Source organism: Electrophorus electricus, chromosome 19 (assembly GCF_041902795.1).
Source record: "Electrophorus electricus isolate QZ-2024a chromosome 19, ASM4190279v1, whole genome shotgun sequence".
NCBI classification, from domain to species: Eukaryota; Metazoa; Chordata; class Actinopteri; order Gymnotiformes; family Gymnotidae; genus Electrophorus; species Electrophorus electricus.
Window position 1 is genome coordinate 2882183 of NC_137515.1, and position 21148 is coordinate 2903330.

The 21148-nt window shown below is 43.6% G+C and overlaps 2 protein-coding genes across 4 annotated transcripts; both read right to left on the reverse strand.

Annotated features, from left to right (window-relative positions):
* Positions 1 to 2287: 2287 nt before the first annotated feature.
* LOC113573341 (methylosome subunit pICln-like) lies at positions 2288 to 6621 on the reverse strand. Of its 2 annotated transcripts, none has more exons than XM_027003537.3 (7): positions 6346 to 6621; positions 6034 to 6170; positions 4495 to 4617; positions 4296 to 4400; positions 4009 to 4182; positions 2781 to 2850; positions 2288 to 2525 (listed from the first exon to the last, which is right to left on the reverse strand). In XM_027003537.3, exons 1-7 carry the CDS (start codon positions 6462 to 6464, stop codon positions 2519 to 2521), a joined length of 735 nt encoding a protein of 244 aa, XP_026859338.2. In that variant the 5' UTR covers positions 6465 to 6621; the 3' UTR covers positions 2288 to 2518. The 2 variants fall into 2 exon arrangements, with proteins under 2 accessions (XP_026859338.2, XP_026859339.2); XM_027003538.3 differs by having other exon boundaries at positions 2288 to 2528.
* Positions 6622 to 7075: 454 nt separating this feature from the next.
* rsf1b.1 (remodeling and spacing factor 1b, tandem duplicate 1) lies at positions 7076 to 19671 on the reverse strand. Of its 2 annotated transcripts, XM_035535657.2 has the most exons (16): positions 19454 to 19671; positions 18511 to 18602; positions 18117 to 18209; positions 17520 to 17725; positions 17020 to 17165; positions 14094 to 16840; positions 13686 to 13958; positions 13484 to 13588; positions 13322 to 13401; positions 13041 to 13095; positions 12759 to 12883; positions 12584 to 12651; positions 12268 to 12478; positions 11841 to 12076; positions 11177 to 11356; positions 7076 to 10799 (listed from the first exon to the last, which is right to left on the reverse strand). In XM_035535657.2, exons 1-16 carry the CDS (start codon positions 19605 to 19607, stop codon positions 10219 to 10221), a joined length of 5352 nt encoding a protein of 1783 aa, XP_035391550.1. In that variant the 5' UTR covers positions 19608 to 19671; the 3' UTR covers positions 7076 to 10218. The 2 variants fall into 2 exon arrangements, with proteins under 2 accessions (XP_035391550.1, XP_081558040.1); XM_081701914.1 differs by having other exon boundaries at positions 12268 to 12651.
* Positions 19672 to 21148: the final 1477 nt, after the last annotated feature.

Below are 21148 nucleotides of genomic sequence, written 5' to 3' on the forward strand. Positions count from 1 at the left end.
ACATTAAAAATGCAAGTACATGTTTTCTCAGATCAGTTCTTTCATGATCTTTGTCAAAATGGATAAATTTTGTGTAAACCTGTAGTCACAGCCAGCTAAGTATTCCGTGGTTTAAACACATCAGCTCGTGCGTGTGTGTATGGGGACAAAAAAAAGCAGCCTGCATGTGAAGAAGCGCATTTAGGCTCAAGCGTTTAAACTTTAATCCATCCCCTGGTGAAACAATGGTCCTTTCCTTTCTGGAAACTCCATGTTGAGTTACCGTCTCATGGGGGTTACCTGGTAACAGTTGTGGTGTAACTTTGGTCACAATATACTGATCGCGTTGGAATGCTGTGATTTTTATTTTTTGGTTATAAAAAGGACACACACATCATTAAAATATGCTATTACAAAACTGACTACATTAGGAGACATGCATTAAGAAATTGTGCGTGTAAAGTCACATTGGCTTAAGCTGTGTGTTTTACTGCCCACTTTATAGGTATGGCCAGTGCAATAGTATTATTTGAGAGTTCCTTTTTATGGAAAGATCCCATAATCATAAAATGCAGTGAAAGGGGTACAAAAGAACAAAGGTCTGAGAACACCTGTAGTTGGATGTTAAAATTCAATCACCAGTTTGGCCCCAATTTCCACCTAGAGATATTTATCATTTAACGTTGGCCACAGGATAACTCTCCAGTGTCTTTTGAACTGTAACACAAAGGCTTCATTGCTTAGCCAGCTAACTTTAAAGTGGGGCAGATTCCCTTCAGATGCAGATTATACACCATTGTTGGAATAGTTAGGTATCGGGGAAAGTTTCAATTACTCCCTATTGTATAAAATAGTTTCCTCACTGAAAATGGCTTCACAGTGAAAGGTCCAGTGCATTTAAGAGCACACACTGAAAGACAGGCACACAGACAGATTTCACTCACACACACACTTATATTTGACAACTTCTAGCACCTAAAATGCCAGTAGCTGAAGCCAATAGCTCTTCTGTTGTGTTGCTTACAATAAATAAGAAACATACAGTGCAACAAGTTTTGTTTAATATTGATCTGGTGGGGATGTGTATACACAAGTGAGAGAATGGGAGGGTTAAAAATGATAAATTAAGTCATATTACCAAGGAATTGTTTTACTGAAGGTTTGGAACAAAGCTTGAGACCATAACACTAGCATGACTGAGCAAACCATAGAAATTACCCACAGAATAATACAGCATTGACCCATAAACATACATGACATTATGTATTAATGTACACTTAAGCCAAGACTTTCAGATGAGTATTATTCAGAATATTATTTTTTTTTTTTCCAAAAGGACATTTCACTGGATTCAGGTCTGATATTGTGAGCTTATTAATAGACTAACAAATGAGGGATCACAACACCAGGCAGAACTTGATCAGCTCAATACTGTACAGTAGCTAAGGCTCCGTTTTGTACCAGGTTGTGCAACTGTGGAAAAGAAAAAGCGCAGATGCTCTATGCTACTAGTAATGAATCATAGTTTTCTATGCAGTGGAAAAATTTCATTCCAGCCACAGCTCTTGAAAGCAGTTTCACCCTGTAATTACCCTGGACATCTCAGGGGAAAGTTGAGTAGGAGCTAGTGGACAAGCTGACAGTGGTTTAAGATTTTATCCCTTAAATTGTGCAGCAGAAAAGTAACCACAATCTGTCCCTACGCCGAGATATTTAGCCATCTAATTGAAGAAAATATCTATAAATATTTAAAGTATCACTCAACTTGCAGAGCTATTAAACAAACCCAAAAAAAGGTTTTATTCAACTACTGAGAGCTTGAGGAGGTTTTGCCATTTCAGATGCACGTCAGTTCATGGTCAGGCACCAAAGGGAAGGGAGTACAAACAGTCTGCTCGTTTCGGAAAGAACAGGAAACGGTTTCAACCCTCATGCAGCAGAGTTACAGGATCACGCCGTACTAATATACCATTTCAGACTACAGCATGAGTAAAAACTCAGGGGTGGCAGGGTGGGCTAGTCCATCTCCGTCTCACCCCTCTAAAAGAGGACCAACATTGTGACAAACCCCCCTGCAGTCACACAGGAAGTAGAGGGAGACAGACAAAGGAGTGCTTCTCTCAGCAGTGGCTGGTAGGGCTGGGATAGGGCTGGGGTGGAGGACGTGAGCTCAGCCGTGCAGGCATGACCGTACCTGATCCCCAGCTCACTGGAGACATGTGCAGGACAAAAACTAGAGGCTGCTGGCCCCAGCAACACTTCAGGCAACATCAAAGTGAGGAATGAAGACACTCAGATGGACTTCCACTTAAGATGCCACAGCAGAATGCTTTTAGTTTTATTTACATCAAAACAGACAAATTCGTATTCACTGGTCCTTGTGAGAAGAAAAGGAGGTCGATTAAAAAAAGAAAAAAGCTAGATATAAATCACAATGCAGCAGTATTGAGGGTTAGCCATCAAGTGTACAGTGGTTCAGCCTAGTAGCATTTATACGGCATGTCAGCTTCTCCCCCCGCTACGCTCGTCCAGCTTCTTTTCAAGTGCTTCTGGCGAGAGAAAACAAGAGGCTCTCTGTTCGAGCTGCGCTAGCGAGACAAACTGCTCACATCTGATTAAGATCTGGCACGCTCACGTGGCACAACCCAACAGGGATGCCGGGGGAGCGTCTCGCATACTGTACACTGCAGGCTGAAACTTACTGGTATTGCCTCACTGAGTGATTATGGACCGTGCTGTATGTAGTTCTGGTGCTAAACTTGGCTATGAAAAATGAAACATGATGGGTTACTGGGACTTACCAGTGGTCAACATCAGCATCGTCAAACTGTCCAGAAACTCCCCGAGCACCAGAGTCCATCTTAGACGTGTCTGCGAGGGAGATGAAGCTATTTTTATCTGACGTTAAATACTGTGGTCGAGAAGAGGACTAGGCTAATCAGCAAAGCAGTCAGAGAACCTCTTGGCCATCCAACAAGAGGCCCTGGGTTTAATCTAGGCTGACAGCTACCCCACTTAACACCATGCTGCCCAAATCCACTAAAATACTCCAAGCAATAAAGCTCAGTTATCATTGTTAACTGACGCATCACACACCCACTGACATCCTGAAAGGTCATTGACGAGACTGCCCGCCAAGTACAGCAAACATGTCAAACCAAATTTTATTCAAGTGCTCATTTACAAGTGAACTACATTGGGCTCTTCCACTTGTAAGTGAATTCAAGTGCAAGGGAGCCCAAATATTTCCCCCCCCCCCCCCCCCAATACATAAATGGACACTTCCCAGCTAAACAGTACTTCTCGCCATACAGTAATTGCATAGCACAAAACAGGTGGCTTAAAATGGAATTCACCCACTTTCCAGAATGCAAAATAACCAATGGATACACGCATCAGTATTGAACAAAGTATGCAATCCTGTACTTTAGTAAAAGCAAGGAGAACTGGGAACAGAAACTCCTGCTAAAATTACTCAAGTATTACTGGAATAAAAGTAGTAGTCCTCCATTTATATTTCTAATCAAGATGATAAAAAAATAATGGTTTTAAAAATGTTCATGTATTAAAAGAACCGAGTTATTATATCTGGATGAATATTTTCTATCAGGGAGATGGATGCAACTCCTGTGCCAATTTTACAGTGTATCGTTTTCCTTCAAATATTTTAGACATTTCGTTTTCTCTCACTTCTGACACAGGCTGCAAAGTTTTATACAAAACTTTAAACTGTAATGAAAATGGTCTCTAAAAAAGTAAACATACTTTTACAACTATAGTAACAAGTCACATGCGCTTTGTTACTGTTGATCAGTGTGCACGCATACTGAAAGTAGAAAAGAACACTGGTCTTCTGCATAGGACACAAAAGCAAAGCAGTAATGGAAAGCACTAATTCAGAGAGACTAAATCACTGGGTGAGCACAGGAAGAGCGCTAGATCCACATGCCCCGTCTTTTACGACCGTGAGCTCAGTTACAGAAATGCAATTCCTTACCATACAGGTGTATTAATTAAAATTCTAATCACCATTTACGGCGTCCGCTGCGTCGTGCGTCCTGACTCCCGCCATGCGGTGCTGTGGGTCTGATGCTTGCGCCAGCATTCCCTCCAGCCTGTCTAGCGTGGCCTGTCCTTCCGCCGTCAGCTGCGACATGCCCTCCTCGAATGAGTAATATGTGGGCAGATCAATTTGGCCCTGCTCTGCGGGGCCAAAAACACGAGGCATGACGGTCCAAAAGGCGTCTACGCTGTGCACATTAAGTCTGCGTTCGAAACGCTTGCTTCGGGGCAAGCGCCTAGTTCCAAAGCCTCACCTGCCTCCTCGACGTCATACTCGTCACCGTCAAAATCGGAGTCCGAGTCGTCCGGATCAGGGTGCAGGGCCTGGCACTCGGACATGGCCGCGAACACGGTCTCCACTGCGACTCGGAACAGAGCAGAGCAAATGCAGTTCAGGCTAGTTCTGACCAGAATGGTATGCAGCAAGTGATACACAGCTCGTTCAACACTCACGAGAGCCTTTGTCGTTTGGAACAAAACGGATCTCCGTGACGACACTCGCGGAGTCCTCGCTGTCTTCACTGCTGCCGTCATTACCTTCGTCCTTGGTCTTTTCCTCCTCATTTTTGGAATATTCTGAAAACGGTAAGGAGACCAAATCATGAACAGAGGCCCCCTACGTTTCACTTTTGTTCCACGGACAAAGACATACCGTGTTGGAGCTCGACTGCTTGGTCACTGATAAAACATTTCCTGTGTCAACTACTCCGTGAACATTGTTCACCACTCAATTCTTTTTAGCGACAAACTAGGCACAAACAACGAGTCGAGTGTACTTCCTGTATGTGTGGGTGGGTAGATGGGGACAAGATTCTTTCAAGTTCTAAATTCCACATCTTACTCCGCTGCTGCCCTCCCTTCATTGGCTTCCAGTAGCTGCACGCACCAGATTTAAAACCTCGGCGTTTGCCTACAAAGCCAAAAACGGACCAGCTCCTTCATACATGAGGTCAATGGTCAAAGCCTGATCCGAACCTCAAGTACAGCTCGGCTTGAAATGCCTTGCTTCAGGTGTTAAGGAGCGACCAGCAGCGAGACCATTTTCTGTCTTGGCTCCAGGATGGTGGAACGAACTCCCTCTTTCTGTCCGGACAGCAGAGTCCCTTGCAGTCTTCAAACGCAGACTGAAGACCCATCTATTCGTGGAATATTTAAATGACAACTGACCCTGCTCCTATATTGACTGACTAAAATAGTACTTATTGTAGGGTATTGTGTATTACACTGATTTTGTTTAACAAACTCTAGCACTTATTGTTTATTACACTTATTGTTTAAGATAGATCTTATGTATTTTGTACTTCTAGGCATCAGCAGTGATCCCCGTATTACTACATTATTCTAGTTCATTGGTATATTGGACTCTGACCTACTGTACTGGCTAGGATGTATTCTATGAGTAAATGACAAAGCACTTTTGTAAGTCGCTCTGGAGAAGAGCATCTGCTAAATGCCGTGAATGTAAAATCTCAGGAACACCAATGGGCTGCATTTAAAGACAAACTGCTTAGATGCACATCATCTTTGAGGTGGGCATTTCCTGCACTGTTGCCAAAGCAGTCTACATAATGGAGGAGGCTTTTCAGATGTGGTCTGAAAAGGGGTGGGTGGATCTGGGCACAAAACATCATTTTCCCACCCAGCCAATGGATTGGTCTTTTAGAATACAGAAGATGCTTCAAATTTGACCAAGCTCGTCAAGCCTTGGTTCTGTATTGCTCCAATGATGGTGTAAAGCTTAATCAGTTTTTCTGCATGCTACATCACTTATGTCAAAATGGCTCTGCTAAAGAATTAATCAGTCTTATAAATAATTCACATGTGTCAATATGCAATGGGAAAACTTCACCAAAAGTCACACACAAAAAAAAGGTTTTCACAGAGTTTTTTTTTAAGAGGTATTCCTCCTTCTCCTTTGTAGCCATTAGGTGGGCGTTGGACACACCACCTGTTGTCTGTAAATGGCCTAGAGTTTGCAAGTAGCACTTGTACCTTTATACTTGGAGTTAACCATCACATACAGGTGCTCCTCGGGGTAGGTGCTCAGGTCACGTGAGATAGCATGGAGACTAATTGATGGATACTCCAAAGAAAATCCCACTCCTGACCCATCGAACCAGGAGACACGACTTCCAGAGGGACAGGAAAACATACTTCAGTGACCTGACAACAACTTGCATAGATTCGTTTAACATGCCAGGAAGCCAGCTGTAACATTTCCCTCACACGGGGCACTAAAGGTAGTTTCAACAACACGGCCCAGAGTGGTGGAAATCTTTACTCACCCAAGTCTACCGTACTTACGTTTCAGCCACACACAGAGTTCCTGGACCGAGTCCCTTTCCGTCCAACACTGCGGTAATGTCAGTTTGTTCATGTCTAACTCCTTCGCTTGGAGGAGACACATTTTGCAACACAACCATTCTTGCAATAACAAAAAAAGTGCCACGGATTTGCCGTTGAAACAGCAGATAGTAGATGTCGGCGCGAAAACGGGCTTGACTGGGTAAAACCAACTTTATACGTTTTATTTCCCATCCATTGCTGAATGTGACCTACCACAGCATGCTGCTTTTCAGAGTGTAGCGCTACGGCGGCGCGCAGGCTTGCCAGCGCTCTTGTGGGAGGGGGGCGTGGCATTAGAAGGGCGGGGCTAGTTAAATAAATCATCGCTTTGCGGAGCGGCCTTTGTAATTACTGCATTCCTGATGTCCACTAAAGAGAAATGCAATTAAAACTTGTAATCATTCTCACCTGTTAGTGGGCAGATGAGAACACGAATTGCTAATGAAGCTCCCTTTTCCCCCCCACACAGTACGTTTAAATTCTTCCAGAGAAACGTAAGACAAAGGCGCGAATTAGGATAAGGTATAGATGTGCAAAATTGTAAAAGCATTAATAAGACACGAATCTAAATATGACCTGTAAGATTAACACCGTCGGAAATTAAATTTCAATTATCATGGGGAAAATGTTTCATTGCATTACAGCGATCCGTCCCAAAAGGTTTTATGAAAGCAGTCGGACAAATAGGTGCAGTACCCTTTTATTATGACAAATGTACAAGATTGTATTTATATGAAAGAACATACAATACAGTTAACAAAAACATTTAAAAGAATAACAAAAAGACAGAGGACATCTCTAAAAGCTAATGCCCAAACCAGACTCCATCCGCACACTTACCCAGGTCTTGCACTACAAAAAAAAAAAAAAGTCTCGATTTATTGGCACTAACTTTTCACGCTGTTATCGGAGTTATTAAAATCAATAACATGGTGAATGCCGAAGCAGCCTGATGCAAAAAATACCAGGTATTTATAATCTCGGGAAATACAAGGTCTGGTCCTAAGATGAATGGGGAAACAACAACAGACAACAACAAGTGTTTTTACTTCATATTGTTAGGGGTCACCGAAAATGTAGAATTTTAATCAGTATGCAAATATTGTTCAGCAACAGAAGGGGCACAGCACCGACACTGAGTTCTTACTTAGGGAACGTATTTCTAACCGAAAACTATGATGCTAATTAGTCTTAGTAAAATGTGACTTAACAACAAACGGTTTTGTTCCATTCTCTTAACATTGATGGCCTATGAATTTAGCACTGTATAAAGTGTCGTGATGAAAAAAAGAAAAATTTGATTAGGAGAGGTGTGCATGCCAATTGTCAACATTATTTTACAAGACATTTTAAAAATCTCTCGTTCCATGCCCTCATACCCACACCGTTCTGAGATCAGCTGTTATAGCTCAGACAGCTCCTGCAGTAATTCCCGCTAATAAAAAGGTTACATATGTACAACGTTCTAGCAAGCAGTGAAACATACTGTACCACTGGTGAAAAATGCAAACGGGGGGTGTATATGCCATCCTCACTGGGGGTGTGTGCCACAGAGGCGGCTTTACGGATGAGCCAGTCGACATTAGCTTCAACTCACAGCAGCCTTTGCTGAGCCACACAACTGAACTCCGGATTCAGTTCAACTGAAACCCAACTCTGGAGCACACATCCCAAGAAAGAGCATCTAATCTCGACAGTCAGACAGAACAAACATGCCATAGCGCACTTCAGACACTTTAGAATTGTACAAAAGTTGTGCAATACCACAACCTACTACAAAAACAAAAACCAAAAATTATAAACAGTTGCAATCATAAAGGACTGCTAAATATATATCGTTTGAATGATTTAAAAATGCTTCTATGTTACAGCAAAAACTACAGTTATAGTACACGCAAGGATAATGTGTATTATGCATCTTTCCTCCCAAGTCAAACTCTCCCATTGACTCCCACTATGCAAGTCCACTGGTGCTGAAAACAGTCCTCAAATTCATTACTGATCTATGCATTTCCTTCTCACAACACTTGTATCTGTGCTGGACAAAACTAAAAAAACAAAACCAAAACGATGAAGGTTCTGATTGCAAGGTGGCCCCAGATGGCGTTGGACACGTTACAACACCACAGCTGGGGGAACTTCTGCTCCTGCAAAGAACAGTTGGACTGGTGGAAGTGGATCTCTACGATTTAACAAGAAAAATATATTGCGCACATACTGAAGGAAAAGTAGCAATGGTCTGTGTATGTGGAAAACAAACCAAACAAAACAAAGATTATAATGTTAATAGGTGAAGGAGACCAACAAAAGCGTCTAAATGCAAGTGGGGAATTGGGGCAGGTCTTGTGAGGAAATAGAAAGAGATGCCAGTGAAAAGTCTTTTGAATACTTGTAGTAAGGGATGAAAAGACTTGCATGAAATCTACAGGCAACGCATGACACAAACACTTCCTATTCCGGGACATGCCCGATCCACGCTTCAGAGAAAGCTTTGGGAAAATGAAGCAAAGGGACGAAAGGAATCCATTCTTATAAGTGTTCACACTAAACAAATAATTAAAAGTTCAAATCCAAGCTTTACAAATATACATGATGACATACAACATCGCAAGTGACACTTTTCAATTTGGCATTTGATGCACTGATGAGCTGCCATGGAAATAGTGTTTGATATTGGAGATTTCTTTGATCCTACTAAAACAAAGCCAAGCATCACTTCTAGGGGCAAAATGGTCGTTTCAGGCTATACAAAAAGAATTATTTGAACACTATTTTTTCTTAAATTACTGTTTCTACACAAGACCCTAAAGAGATCAGAATCCCCCCAAGGACTCTGGCTTTCTTATTTTTCTTGTTGGAACTACACTTCAAACTTGATAACCGTTACCATGAAAGAAGTGTGTGAATGATTGAACTGCAATTAGTTAAAAAGTTAAAAATTACATTATAAAGAATAAATAGTATAACAAAACTAAGCTTATGTTTGTTTTCATTAGATAGCAGACATGTTTTTCGACCAGCAGTATCAAAAATCCAAATCAGTACTGAAGACATTTATTAGTACATCCCTCTTCAACTTCAGAATGGGGTGTAATTTAGAGAAAGGTGACCATGTTTGGATCTTAACTGAGTTATACCTCATGGTCACACCTGTGTGCATTTGCCATTAGCTTTTCTTAAAGAGGAAGTGGCTGGACCATCAGCAGTGGAGAAAAATAATACTCATGTATTCCATAAAGAAACGTGTGTGTGTGGGGGGGGAGAATATACCAAAACATCTCTACCTTACTTAACTTACTTGCTGAGAAGGAATGGCTACATAATTAGTGTAAAAGAGATTGGAGAGGTCATTTCATCATTTGCCTGGCCTTTCACTCACAAGGATTACAAAATAAAAACATCTTAGGGAGTCTCTTAATGACAACACCACCAATGACACCATCGCCGGGGGTGGGGGCATATTTACATGCTTGGTTCAGGTGCGGCCACGGGGGGGGGCGGGGGGGGTTGTGTTTCAAATGCAGCCTCTGTCATGCTGATGCTGTTCACGCACAGAGGCAGGGCAAGCGCGGGGGGGGGGGGGGGGCGTGTAGAAGAGCTGTGCTCACGTACGTCGTCTTCGGCCTTTCCAGCTGGCATCACTGAAAACTGATAGCTTGAGTGTCCTGATACTGTTTGGAACATGGTTAATGACACACAAGCAAGACAAAACAAAAACCGGACAAACAAAAACAAAATCCCAATAATGGTTAACAAAACACAATGACAGGGGTGCAGGATAGGGGAAGAGAACTCCATGAAAGAGGAAAACAAAACAAAAAAGAAACAATCTTACAACTGTTCACTGTTGCAGACGTAGTCTACGAGGTCTGTGACCCCCAAAAGGTCATCCTCGTCTTCGTCCTGCGGCGCCATCTCCTGGGGGACCAGGCCATTGGCGGCCATGGCCAAGGCTGGCGGCCCACCACTGTTTTTAAGGCCCATGTGACCCATGAGGGCTGGGGCAGTCACGCCTACGGGGGGCCGCGAGATGAAACCCTCGAGGCCTTTCATTGGGCTCTGTCCGTTGGTAGGCGGGAGCTCCACCAGATTGTAGTCCAGAGAACCAACGCCCTTCCCCAGAACGTCCTCGGCCTCCTTCTCCACGCTCTTCTTCTCCTCCTCCTCCTCCTCCTCCTCCTCTTCTTCTTCCTCACTGTCATCAGAATCGATGCGGTTAACACGCTTGCGCACCGGCCGGTCCTCTTCCTCTGACTCGTCCGAGTCGTCGTCGTCGTCGTCATCCTCAGACTCACGCCTGCGCTTGAGGGACAGGCGCCGGCGTCGCTTGTGAGACTCCTCCCCCGACGACTCGGCCCGCCGCTTCATACCCTTCCGCTCTTCCTCATCAGAGTCCGCTGAATGGAAGCTCGCTGCAAATTCACGTCCGTGCACACGCACATTACCATTCTCAGTCCAATCAGCGAAAGACATCTGAATTACTTACTCTATCAGAAAAAACTAGGCTTATGGTGTTAAATAACACTGCAAATATTACATGTTAACAAGTCAGCCCGTACAACAGAAAAACTGATATCAGCCATTTCTCCTTTTTGTGTATTCAGTTATTTTACTTTTTTTTAAAACCACTCTTAGATTAAAATACAGTAAATTGCTAAATATTCTTTACTTCATTCATGTGGGCATGTAAAAATAAATCTTGCAATAATGCTTTTATAATTATTGTTTTTATTTTGTAGAATGTGGAAGAAGAGTATATGGGTGTGTCTGGTTTTTGGGTGAGGCTGACCATCGCTCTCCGAGCTGGACAGACGCCTGCGGTTCTTTGGCTTGTCCTTGTTGCCGCTGGCCTGCGAACCGTCGGAATCTGAGGTCTCGCAGTAGTTCACCTGCTTCTTCCGGCTCCGGTGGGAACGCCGCCTACGCATGTCCAGGTCACTGTCGTTGAAATCACTGGAGCCCTCGGTCACTAAACACACACACAATCAATTAGCAAAGCAGCACTCAACGCAATGACAAACAGCCACCCGATTAAAGCTTTTTAAAGCATTCATCTTCTTAGCACCTACAAGTAGGCAGATATCTAGGTATGTGAGATTTGTCAGATTAAAGGTCATAAATTGCCAGCTTACACAACGTTCTGAAAGTTAGTTAGAACACAAGGAAAATGGAGGCTTTTATTTTATTTTAGTATTTATAATTAAAAGTCTAAAAGTCTTCTCATTTCATGTTTACAATGTCTTGTACACTATTTTTTATTTGTATACACCATAAGACTGGCTTAAATATCAAGCCGCTATATACAAATTAGAATTATTATTTGCATCAACAACAACAAAGTATAAAATACTTCACATATTTAATATTCAATTATAAAATATTAACCGAATCATTTATTGGCACCAGTTAAAGACAAATGTCAGAGGAACGCTCAGACAGAGAGCATTCATTACCCAATTCTTCCTCCTCCTCCTCGGTTTCCTCCAGCTCTTCGTCGTCGGAGTAACCTCTGGGTCTGCGTCGCCTGTGAGGCAGTCTGTTCCGTCTCCGTGGCGGCGCCCTCCGCCTGGACGCAAAGGCCTCGACGGTGCCGCAGCCGTCGCTGCCGAAATCACTGTCGTCCAAGCACTGCGCCTCGGCGTCACTCTCTGCGTCGTTATCCGACGCCACAAACTCCTCCTCTTCACTGCTGCAGTCAGTTAGACACAAGACGACGCGGGTGAACGCTCGTAGAACAAAGCGGCACGTTACGGTAACACGCTTCTTCGAGATTGTGTTTGAGAGATCAATATGCAATTCGAACTACGGAGTGTGTCCTTTGTGGGTGTGTTGTACTACAGAACGAGGGGGTTTTAAGTGCCTTGGGGCCGTCTGTGGTACCTATCGCTGATGCGGAACTCTTCCTCGCTCTCCTCTTCCTCCACGGTGCTGTCGCTGTCCAGGTCGTTGAGGCGGCGCCGCCGTTTCCTGCGCGGCCCTGCGCTGGGCCGCTGGAGCCGGCCGTTTTCCTTCCCGTCCTCCTGTAGGATGGTGGACATGTCCTTTCCTCTGTGGCCCGTGATATTGGCCATGTCCTTCCCCCGGCCCGCTCCTTCAGGGAGAGGCAACGAGACTCCCGTCACACAAACCCTCGCCAGCGTTGCCCATCGCCCCAAAAGCGACGAACAGGGCGACACCTCAAACACTTGCCCATTACCTCCGCCCTCCGCCTCCTTTATATCCTCTTCAATTGCTTCCTCAATAGCTTCGTCAAACTCATCAAACCTGAAGCAAACAAAGGGGGGCAAAACAGCAGCAACATCGATACAAATGGCTTCACGAGGTCCACAGAAGCAAGAAATGCGTCAAATGGAAGGAGATCCAAGTTCTACCTGTAGCTGATGTATTTCTTTGCCCTTGTTGACCTTCGGCCCCAGCGCTTGGTTCTCTTGACCTCTTTCTTTTCTTTTACTACCTTTTCTTCCTCTTCCTCCTCTTTTTCCTCCTCTACCTCAACCTTAGACATTTTTAGACATTTTTAGATCATCTTAAATCTTCTGGGTGTTGTACTCAAACGAAGCAAAACACAAGGAAAAGAAACAAAAGCTATTTTTGCTGCTTTGGTATCTATTTATGTCATCCAAACCCAAAAGAAAATGACAATAGGTTCTTACAGAAGGTGCAATTATGTTCTCAACACTAATCCCGACGTACACCAGACGCTCTTTCCTGTGGACATTTAAACAACATTTACTACTTCAGGTCAGAAACGTTTCAGAAAACAACCCATTAACAGTACTGTACATGTTAGAGCCATCAAATCCCAATTAAACATAGCAAATATGGTGGCTACATTCTGAACACTTTTGGTCTGTGCTGAGTTTTGGTATCCTTTCTGCCTTAAGTGTTCCCCTCCTTACGGTGCATTTTCTAGAACAAGATGATAATTGTTTACCTTCGCTCTGCACGTTCCTTCTTTTTAAGTGCTGCATCTAGATTTTGTAGCTGTTCTTCTAACTTGTCACAAAGCAGTTTCTGTGAGAAGACCGGAATGATCCGTCAGGACTCGAGAGAATCACGTCTCGGTTCCCAAATGCTGTCCAGGTGTTCTACTTACATGCTGGCAGGGTGGACAAAACCACTCGCCATCGGGGATGATCATGAGGGGAGGCCGCAGACAAGCCGTGTGATAGCCGCTGTCGCACGAGTCACAGAGCAGAATCTGAAAAGTAAACGATAGGTACACGTTAGCAACACTAAATTGGAACAGGTGTGAAATTTCCAAAAGCCCATACAAAGTCAAATGCTTGAAAACGCACTAGCTCTGGATGGTTGGGCAGGCCGCAGTGTTTGCAGGGGTCATCGTTTGGGAGGTCATCTTCTGACGAGGTAGAAGAGTCCGAGCTGTTCCGCTCCCTGTTGCGGTTCCTCCTCCTCTTTCTGGCCTTCTCCACCTTGTAATCTTCATCACTGTCATCTTCTTCGGTCTCTTCCTCCTCGCTTGAAGTCATGTCGTCGTCGTCGTCATCCGAGCCTTTCTTTTTACGCCGGGAGCGGGTGCTGGACCATCGCGTCCGCCGGCGGCGTCTCCCCTGTTTCACAGTTTGGATTCAAAATCGTAGTTTCAAGACGTTCTCAAGAGCCCCATCGTCTTCTGTAAACTGACATCTGACACCTGCTTTTACTGAAACACACACACCCGTACAGACGGACAGATTTAAACGTACCTTTGGCTTGGTTTGGCCTTCTGGGTCCGTCTTCCTCTCCTTTGGTCTTTTCTGTACGGGATTTTCCTCGCTCTCTTTTTCTTCATGTTCATCCTTGTCCTTCTCTGCCAAAGATGCGGCATGCTTCCTCTCCAGCTTCCGGTCCTGGATCTCTGCCAGTTTGGCCGTGGGCCTGCAGATCCTCGGCGACCTTCTCAGACACCGTCCTTCGCTGGCTTCTGACTCGGAGTCTCCCTTGCTCTCTTCTCGCTGCAGCTCTACCTTCCGCCTGTGCACTGGAACCTTGATTTTGAGACGGATTCCCTCCTGTGACACCTCAGATGGCACGCTGCCATCTGCACCATCCTCCTTACTCAGCTCTGCCTCATTCTTTTCCCCATCTAGGTTCTGTCCTGCCTTGTTCTCTTCCAGAGCTTCACCAATGACATGCGTCTCCTTCTCAGAGTCACTTTTCGGTTCACTGTCTCTTTGGTGCTCCTCCCGTAGCCTACTGTCTGGTTTTGAACGTTCTAAAGAAACCCTGCTCTCCTCGGAGTGCTCGTCCTTGGCTGTAGACTGATCTAGCCGATCCTGCTTGCCGAGAGCCTCAGTCCGGGATCGAGCATCACATGCTGCTGAAGTGATGTCAGATGAACAATCGTCTACCTTCTGTCCTGAGCCCTCAACACTAGTTGAGCGTATTTCTTCAGTTTTTGTGCACTCTGAAGTCATCTTGATTGTGTCATCTTCATTACCTTCTGCTTCCTTATGAGTATCTACTTGGGATTTTTCAGGGGAGGGAGACTTCACTGTCTCTTTAAGGACATCTTTAGATGCTTCTTCATCTGCCAATTCTTCCAGGGTAGCTACCGACACAGTTACTTTGGAGATTTTATCTCCTTCTGCTGTGACCGTTATCTGATTGTTAAGTGATTTCAAAGGTTGTTTTATTGTGGGGTCATTATTTGTCTCTTCACAAACAGTTGTTTTTTCAGAGTCATTAGGGGCTTCATTTACTTTTGGGGAAGATGACTTCTCATTAGAAATGTCTGCATCCTCAGGGAATGCTTTGTCTTCCATTAAAGCAGTGGATTCTTTGCTTTCCTCTGTGAGTTTATCATCTGTAGGACCCTGGTGCTTTTCAGTCTGTTTAGGGGATTCCAAAGGGAGTTCAGGCTCTTTGAAGTCCTCCCTTGAAGCACAGACCGTTACTACAGAAGACGAAATTTCATCAACAGTACGACGGTCTGTTTTGTTTTCTTCCGAAGCAGAGGGTGTTGCGCTGTCTTGGAGAGCAAACCCTTTCTCAATCTCATTGTTAACAACAGATTTCTCAACCTCTTCTTGTGTGGAGGACTTCTGTTTCATACAGGCTTGGGACTTTTCTTCCAAAGATGTGGCCCTCTGAATCTCCATTGGAGCAGGTGATGTCACTGCTTCATTATAAGCGCCTGCTTTCTTTTCTAACATTAGAGCATTTGTTTCATTTGTCTGGTCTGGCAGGTCTTTTGTTTCTTTGAGTTTGTTTTCCACCACATCTCCCGTGTCTTTTGGACAAGGCAGATTCTCCTTTAAAATCACTGAACTCTCTTTTTTCTCAGGTTCAGATTGTTCTGTGGTCTCCATGGCACCAGGTTCTTCAGGCTCTTCCTTGGTGGGAGGTTCTGAATGCTCTTTGGTCTCCATGGCAGCAGCCTCCTCAGGCCTTCCCTTGGTAGGAGGTTCTGAATGTTCTGTGGTCTCCACAGAACCTGGTTCCTCAGACTTACCCTTGGCAGGAGGTTCTAAATGTTCTGTGGTCTCCATGGCAACAGGTTCCTCAGGCTTTTCCATGGTGGGATGTTCTGAATGTTCTGCTGCAGTACCTATATGTGATGACTCATCAGCCTTTTCCACACCAGTTGGCAAAAGCATCCCTTCAGCTTCAGATGACTTTTCAGTTAACGGAGTGAGTTGCTTTGGTGAAGCTTTTTGATCCTCTTTCATGACTGTGGATTCCCCGTTGGAATCAGATTCCTTGCATTTGTCCACTTCCATGGGCTCTTCCACACTGGTCTGCGTCTTATTGGTCGCAATATCCTCCTCTTTCTGTTGCTTCTCCTGATCCTTTTCCTTTGGTTTTGCTGTGTCAGGAAGGTCCTCTGTTCCACAGGTATCCACCCGAGTTACCAAGAGAGCCGGCACCGGTTCTTCCTGCTTTAGCGCAGAGATGTTGCGTCTTTCACCCTCCACTGCTGTATGTGAGACATCGCCATTGAGTTTATCACTGTCCCACCCATTCTCCCCACTGGCTGCCTGCAGTTCTTTCACAACTGGGTTATGCACAATAACGCAGCCACCACTAGGGGTGCTGTCAAAGTCCTCACTCAGTTTCATCTCCCTCTTTTTCAAGGGGATCTTTGCCTGTTGATCATTTTTCATTACTCTGTGTACTTCATTCGCAGGCCTCTTCTTCAACTCCTCTGTTTGTTCTGGAGGAAGCTGACCACAGCCTTTTTCCGAGTGTGAATCTGATGAGGTTTTGAGTGCTTCCTCCACAGACTCCTTTTTGACCACGTGGGTAATGACTGCATCATTTCCAGGCTTTTCATGCTGAAGTCTGAGCCCCTCTTTAGTGTCTTGGTTGTCTTTCTGTTCTTTTTCCTCTGCGGTCTCTTGTTTCAAATGATCATTTTGTGAAAATGTACCTTCTTTTTCCATCTTAGGGGAGAGAGTACATCCATCTTTTGGATTCTCTTCATCCACATCATTTTCTTTCTTGACCTCTCCTAAAAATTAAAAAAGAAAATCACTTAAAGCACTCGAGAAGGGTTGAAACATTACACGCATCCTGACAAATATTAAAGGTACATTTAACTCTATTATATTCAAGTAGATCAGACCACATCATCCACACTAGGCTAACCCCTCCCAGGCATGTAAACTCCACAGCTTCAGAACACCCTACCATTATCTTCTTTCTTTTTGTTCTCCTCATCCTCTGGGCTTGGACTGTTACTAGATGAGCCTTCCTCCTGATCCTTCTTCACCAGCAGTGCAGGATCAATCTGAGTCTTCAGCAGTCCGAGGATCTGAGCCAAATCGTCCCGATTTCTGCATAAAATTTACACGACTCAAGCAGTGTGTTCATATTACAGTCCAATACCCATCCAAGTGGAAGAAAAATAATCCAGTCTCCAATTATATTCAATGCATTTCCCTGGGACTGGCATACAGACTGGGTCACATTTGCATTCACATTAATATTCCAATATTGCCGTTCATAAAATATATGAGTAATAAGGCAGATAAATGTGAATTACCTCTTTAAAAAGAGAATTTACATTTTTGCATATGTATTAGAGCCACTATAACTAAATGTGGATATTGTGAAGGTTCAGAGATGAATTACCATCAATTAATTAACCTTTCAAAATAACAGGCTCAATCCCAGCATGTCACGCTTACCTCACAATGCATTTCCAGGATGATCCATCAAGGTCGTCCTGCTCCTCCACATAGACCCTCACATTGTGGTCCTGGTCCAACTGGAACCAGTACATGAGACCATCTTTGTCTCTGCCAATGGGCTGCAAGCGCATTTTATCTGGGTCTTCTTCATTGATGGCAGTCTTGAACTTGACATTGTCATCAAACTGGCATTCACATAAGTACTGGAGAAATAAAGCAACTCACTTAAATTCTAACAATAAATACGTGAAATAGAAAAAAAAAAAGTGGTTTTCTCTACTATATAAATATAGTAAATAAAAATAAACTTGTATAAATAAATACAGCTATGAAATTCTTCCCTGCTGTCTTGTGACACCCTATACATCATTATAACAAGCACTGTACAATGTACATACAAGTACCTCTTCTATACATTATTTTGCTATAGACATGCAATAGAACGCCTTCCCCCACAGAGACACCACACACATACACTTTCCAAACTGGACTTAGAAGTCACATATGAATCTTTCTTTAAATGATACCAGTGAGACACACACACACACAAAAACAGTTAAAGCTAGAAATGTGAATGCAAGCACTTCAGTTCACCTTAAGGATTCCTGTCTTGCACTCCAGTGTCATCTCGCAATAGCCCTTTTTTTCCAGCTCCCATGCCCATGTGGTATTAAACTCCTGACATACCTGTATTAACACAATTAAGTGACGACTAGTAATAATATTATAGCATTCAGCATCTACTTCATCTAATTCATATAATCACATCTACTTTTGTAGATGTTACAACTTCCTGACTCAAGTCAAGCAAAATATCCAAAAACTGTGCATATCAATACAATCAATATTTATTTTGCAACAAAAATTTATTAAGAATCCATCCACAAAAATGCATTGCATGTTTTTAATTTATATATATATATATATATATATATATATATATATATATATATATATATATATAAAATCATTCAAATAACTGCCTTACCTTTACAAGATACTTCTCCCACCTGTCTGCAGAAACAGACTTGCCTATTTTCCTCAACAACTTCACATGAAGGTCTACCAGCAGTTTGGGAACTGTATTGAGAAGAAATAAAGACCAATTTAAATATCTCGCCTTCCTTCAGCAATGCCATGCTTAATGCGCCTAGAATAACTGCCTTGGAGTTAACGCTACGCATTTGTTTACAATGAAGGTGCTTGACAGTCGCTTAGTTAGCCAACGTTAGCGCCTCTTAATCAATGCCTGCCCCCCCGGAGTTAAGACAGTCGAGTAAGACTTTTGTCCACCATGCCATATAGATTAAAAATACGGATTTAAAAAGGGAAAAAAAAACACGCCAGTTGTGGTTCCCGTTAGTCTGACGGGGCTCTCAGCGAACAACACTGGCTCCAGCGGCAGGAAGTTTACACGCTCCGCGCATGCGCGCTGGCGTCCGCGAACCACTCCACTGCCAAAATTATTATTCAACTGCAAATAAACCGAGCGCGTTGCGATGTCTCGCGACTGCGTGCAGCTTTTTTCCTTTTCCTTCCTTTTTTTGGCGAATCGAGTGCATTTTCCAAACCAGACGCGACACACTCGTTTACGCGCACGTCTCCGTCCGTCTCACAAACTGCCCCCTTTCAGCCCCCCTCCGAGCGATGCAGTTTAGTGCAGCCAGATAAAGCCACGGCACGGGCATCAGCCCTCCGGCACAAAGCGCACAAAAAAGACGACGTGCGACGCCGCGGAAAGTTAGAAACCGTCGAAAACTACGAGAGCACAAAGTTTTAGTCGTTGCGAGCGACCCACACGGACAGCAAGCGGGGTATTCGAGCGAGCAACGACGTCCCAAACCACACAATAACACGACGGGCAGCGGACGCGGCGGAGGTGCAAAACCTTCCCCTCCAACCGCGCAGCTCCGGGCGACAAAGTGCCACACCTGCCGCCGTCTCCTGGAGATAGCGCTCCAGCTGCGGGATGGAGAGCTCCGGCAGGTCCAGCAGGGCGCCGTAGCGCTCCAGAAAGGAGCAGACGACGGCGAAGGCTGGGCACAACCCGGGCGCGGAGCGCGCCGCCGCCGCCGAGGCAGCCATCTTTACGCTGGACGGGTGGGAGGCTGGAGGACCAATGACGCCCCACAATGCCCAGCGACAGCGGAGGCGAGCGACCCACAGGGCTTTGCGGCAGAGCGGAAACGACCAAATGTAAACAAACGAGGGCGAGAGAAGAACAAGTTAGGGTAATGATGTAAAGCAGTTAGGTTAATGGAAACGAGTTAGGGTAATGATGTAAAGCAGTTAGGTTAATGGAAACGAGTTAGGGTAATGATGTAAAGCAGTTAGGTTAATGGAAACGAGTTAGGGTAATGATGTAAAGCAGTTAGGTTAATGGAAACGAGTTAGGGTAATGATGTAAAGCAGTTAGGTTAATGGAAACGAGTTAGGGTAATGATGTAAAGCAGTTAGGTTAATGGAAACGAGTTAGGGTAATGATGTAAAGCAGTTAGGTTAATGGAAACGAGTTAGGGTAATGATGTAAAGCAGTTAGGTTAATGGAAACGAGTTAGGGTAATGATGTAAACCAGTTAGGTTAATGGAACCCAGTTAAGTTAATGGAAACAAGTTAGATTAATGAAGTAAACGACTTAGGTTAATGGAAATAAGTTAGATTAATGAAGTAAACCAGTTAGGTTAATGGAAACCAGTTAGATTATTGAAGTAAACCAGTTAGGTTAATGGAAACCAGTTAGGTTAATGGAAACCAGTTAGAGTAATGAAGTAAACGAGTTAGGTTAATGGAAACCAGTTAGGGTAATGGAAACCAGTTAGATTAATGAAGCAAACAAGTTAGGTTAATGGAACCGAGTTAGATTAATGAAGTAAACCAGTTAGGTTAATGGAAACCAGTTAGGTTAATGGAAACCAGTTATCTTAATGAAGTTAACGAGTTAGGTTAATGGAAACCAGGTATGGTACTGAAAAACAGTTAGGGAAATGGAAACAAGTTAGGTTAATGGAAACGAGTTAAATTAATGAAGTAAACCAGTTAGGTTAATGGAAACCAGTTAGGTTAATGGAAACCAGTTAAATTAATGAAGTAAACCAGTTAGGTTAATGGAAACCAGTTAAATTAATGAAGTAAACCAGTTAGGTTAATGGAAACCAGTTAGATTATTGAAGTAAACCAGTTAGGTTAATGGAAACCAGTTAGGTTAATGGAAACCAGTTAGATTATTGAAGTAAACCAGTTAGGTTAATGGAAACCAGTTAGATTAATGAAGTAAACCAGTTAGGTTAATGGAAACCAGTTAGGTTAATGAAGTTAACGAGTTAGGTTAATGGAAACCAGTTAGGTTAATGAAGTTAACGAGTTAGGTTAATGGAAACCAGTTAAATTAATGGAAACAAGTTAGATTAATGAAGTGAACAAGTTAGGCTAATGGAAACGAGTTAGATTAATGGAAACGAGTTAGATTAATGAAGTAAACCAGTGGGGTAATGGAAACCAGTTAGGTTAATGAAGTAAACGAGTTACGTTCATGGAAACGAGTTAGGTTCATGGAAACGAGTTAAATTAATGAAGTAAATGAGTTAGGCTAATGGAACCCAGTTAAGTTAACGGAACCAAGTTAGAT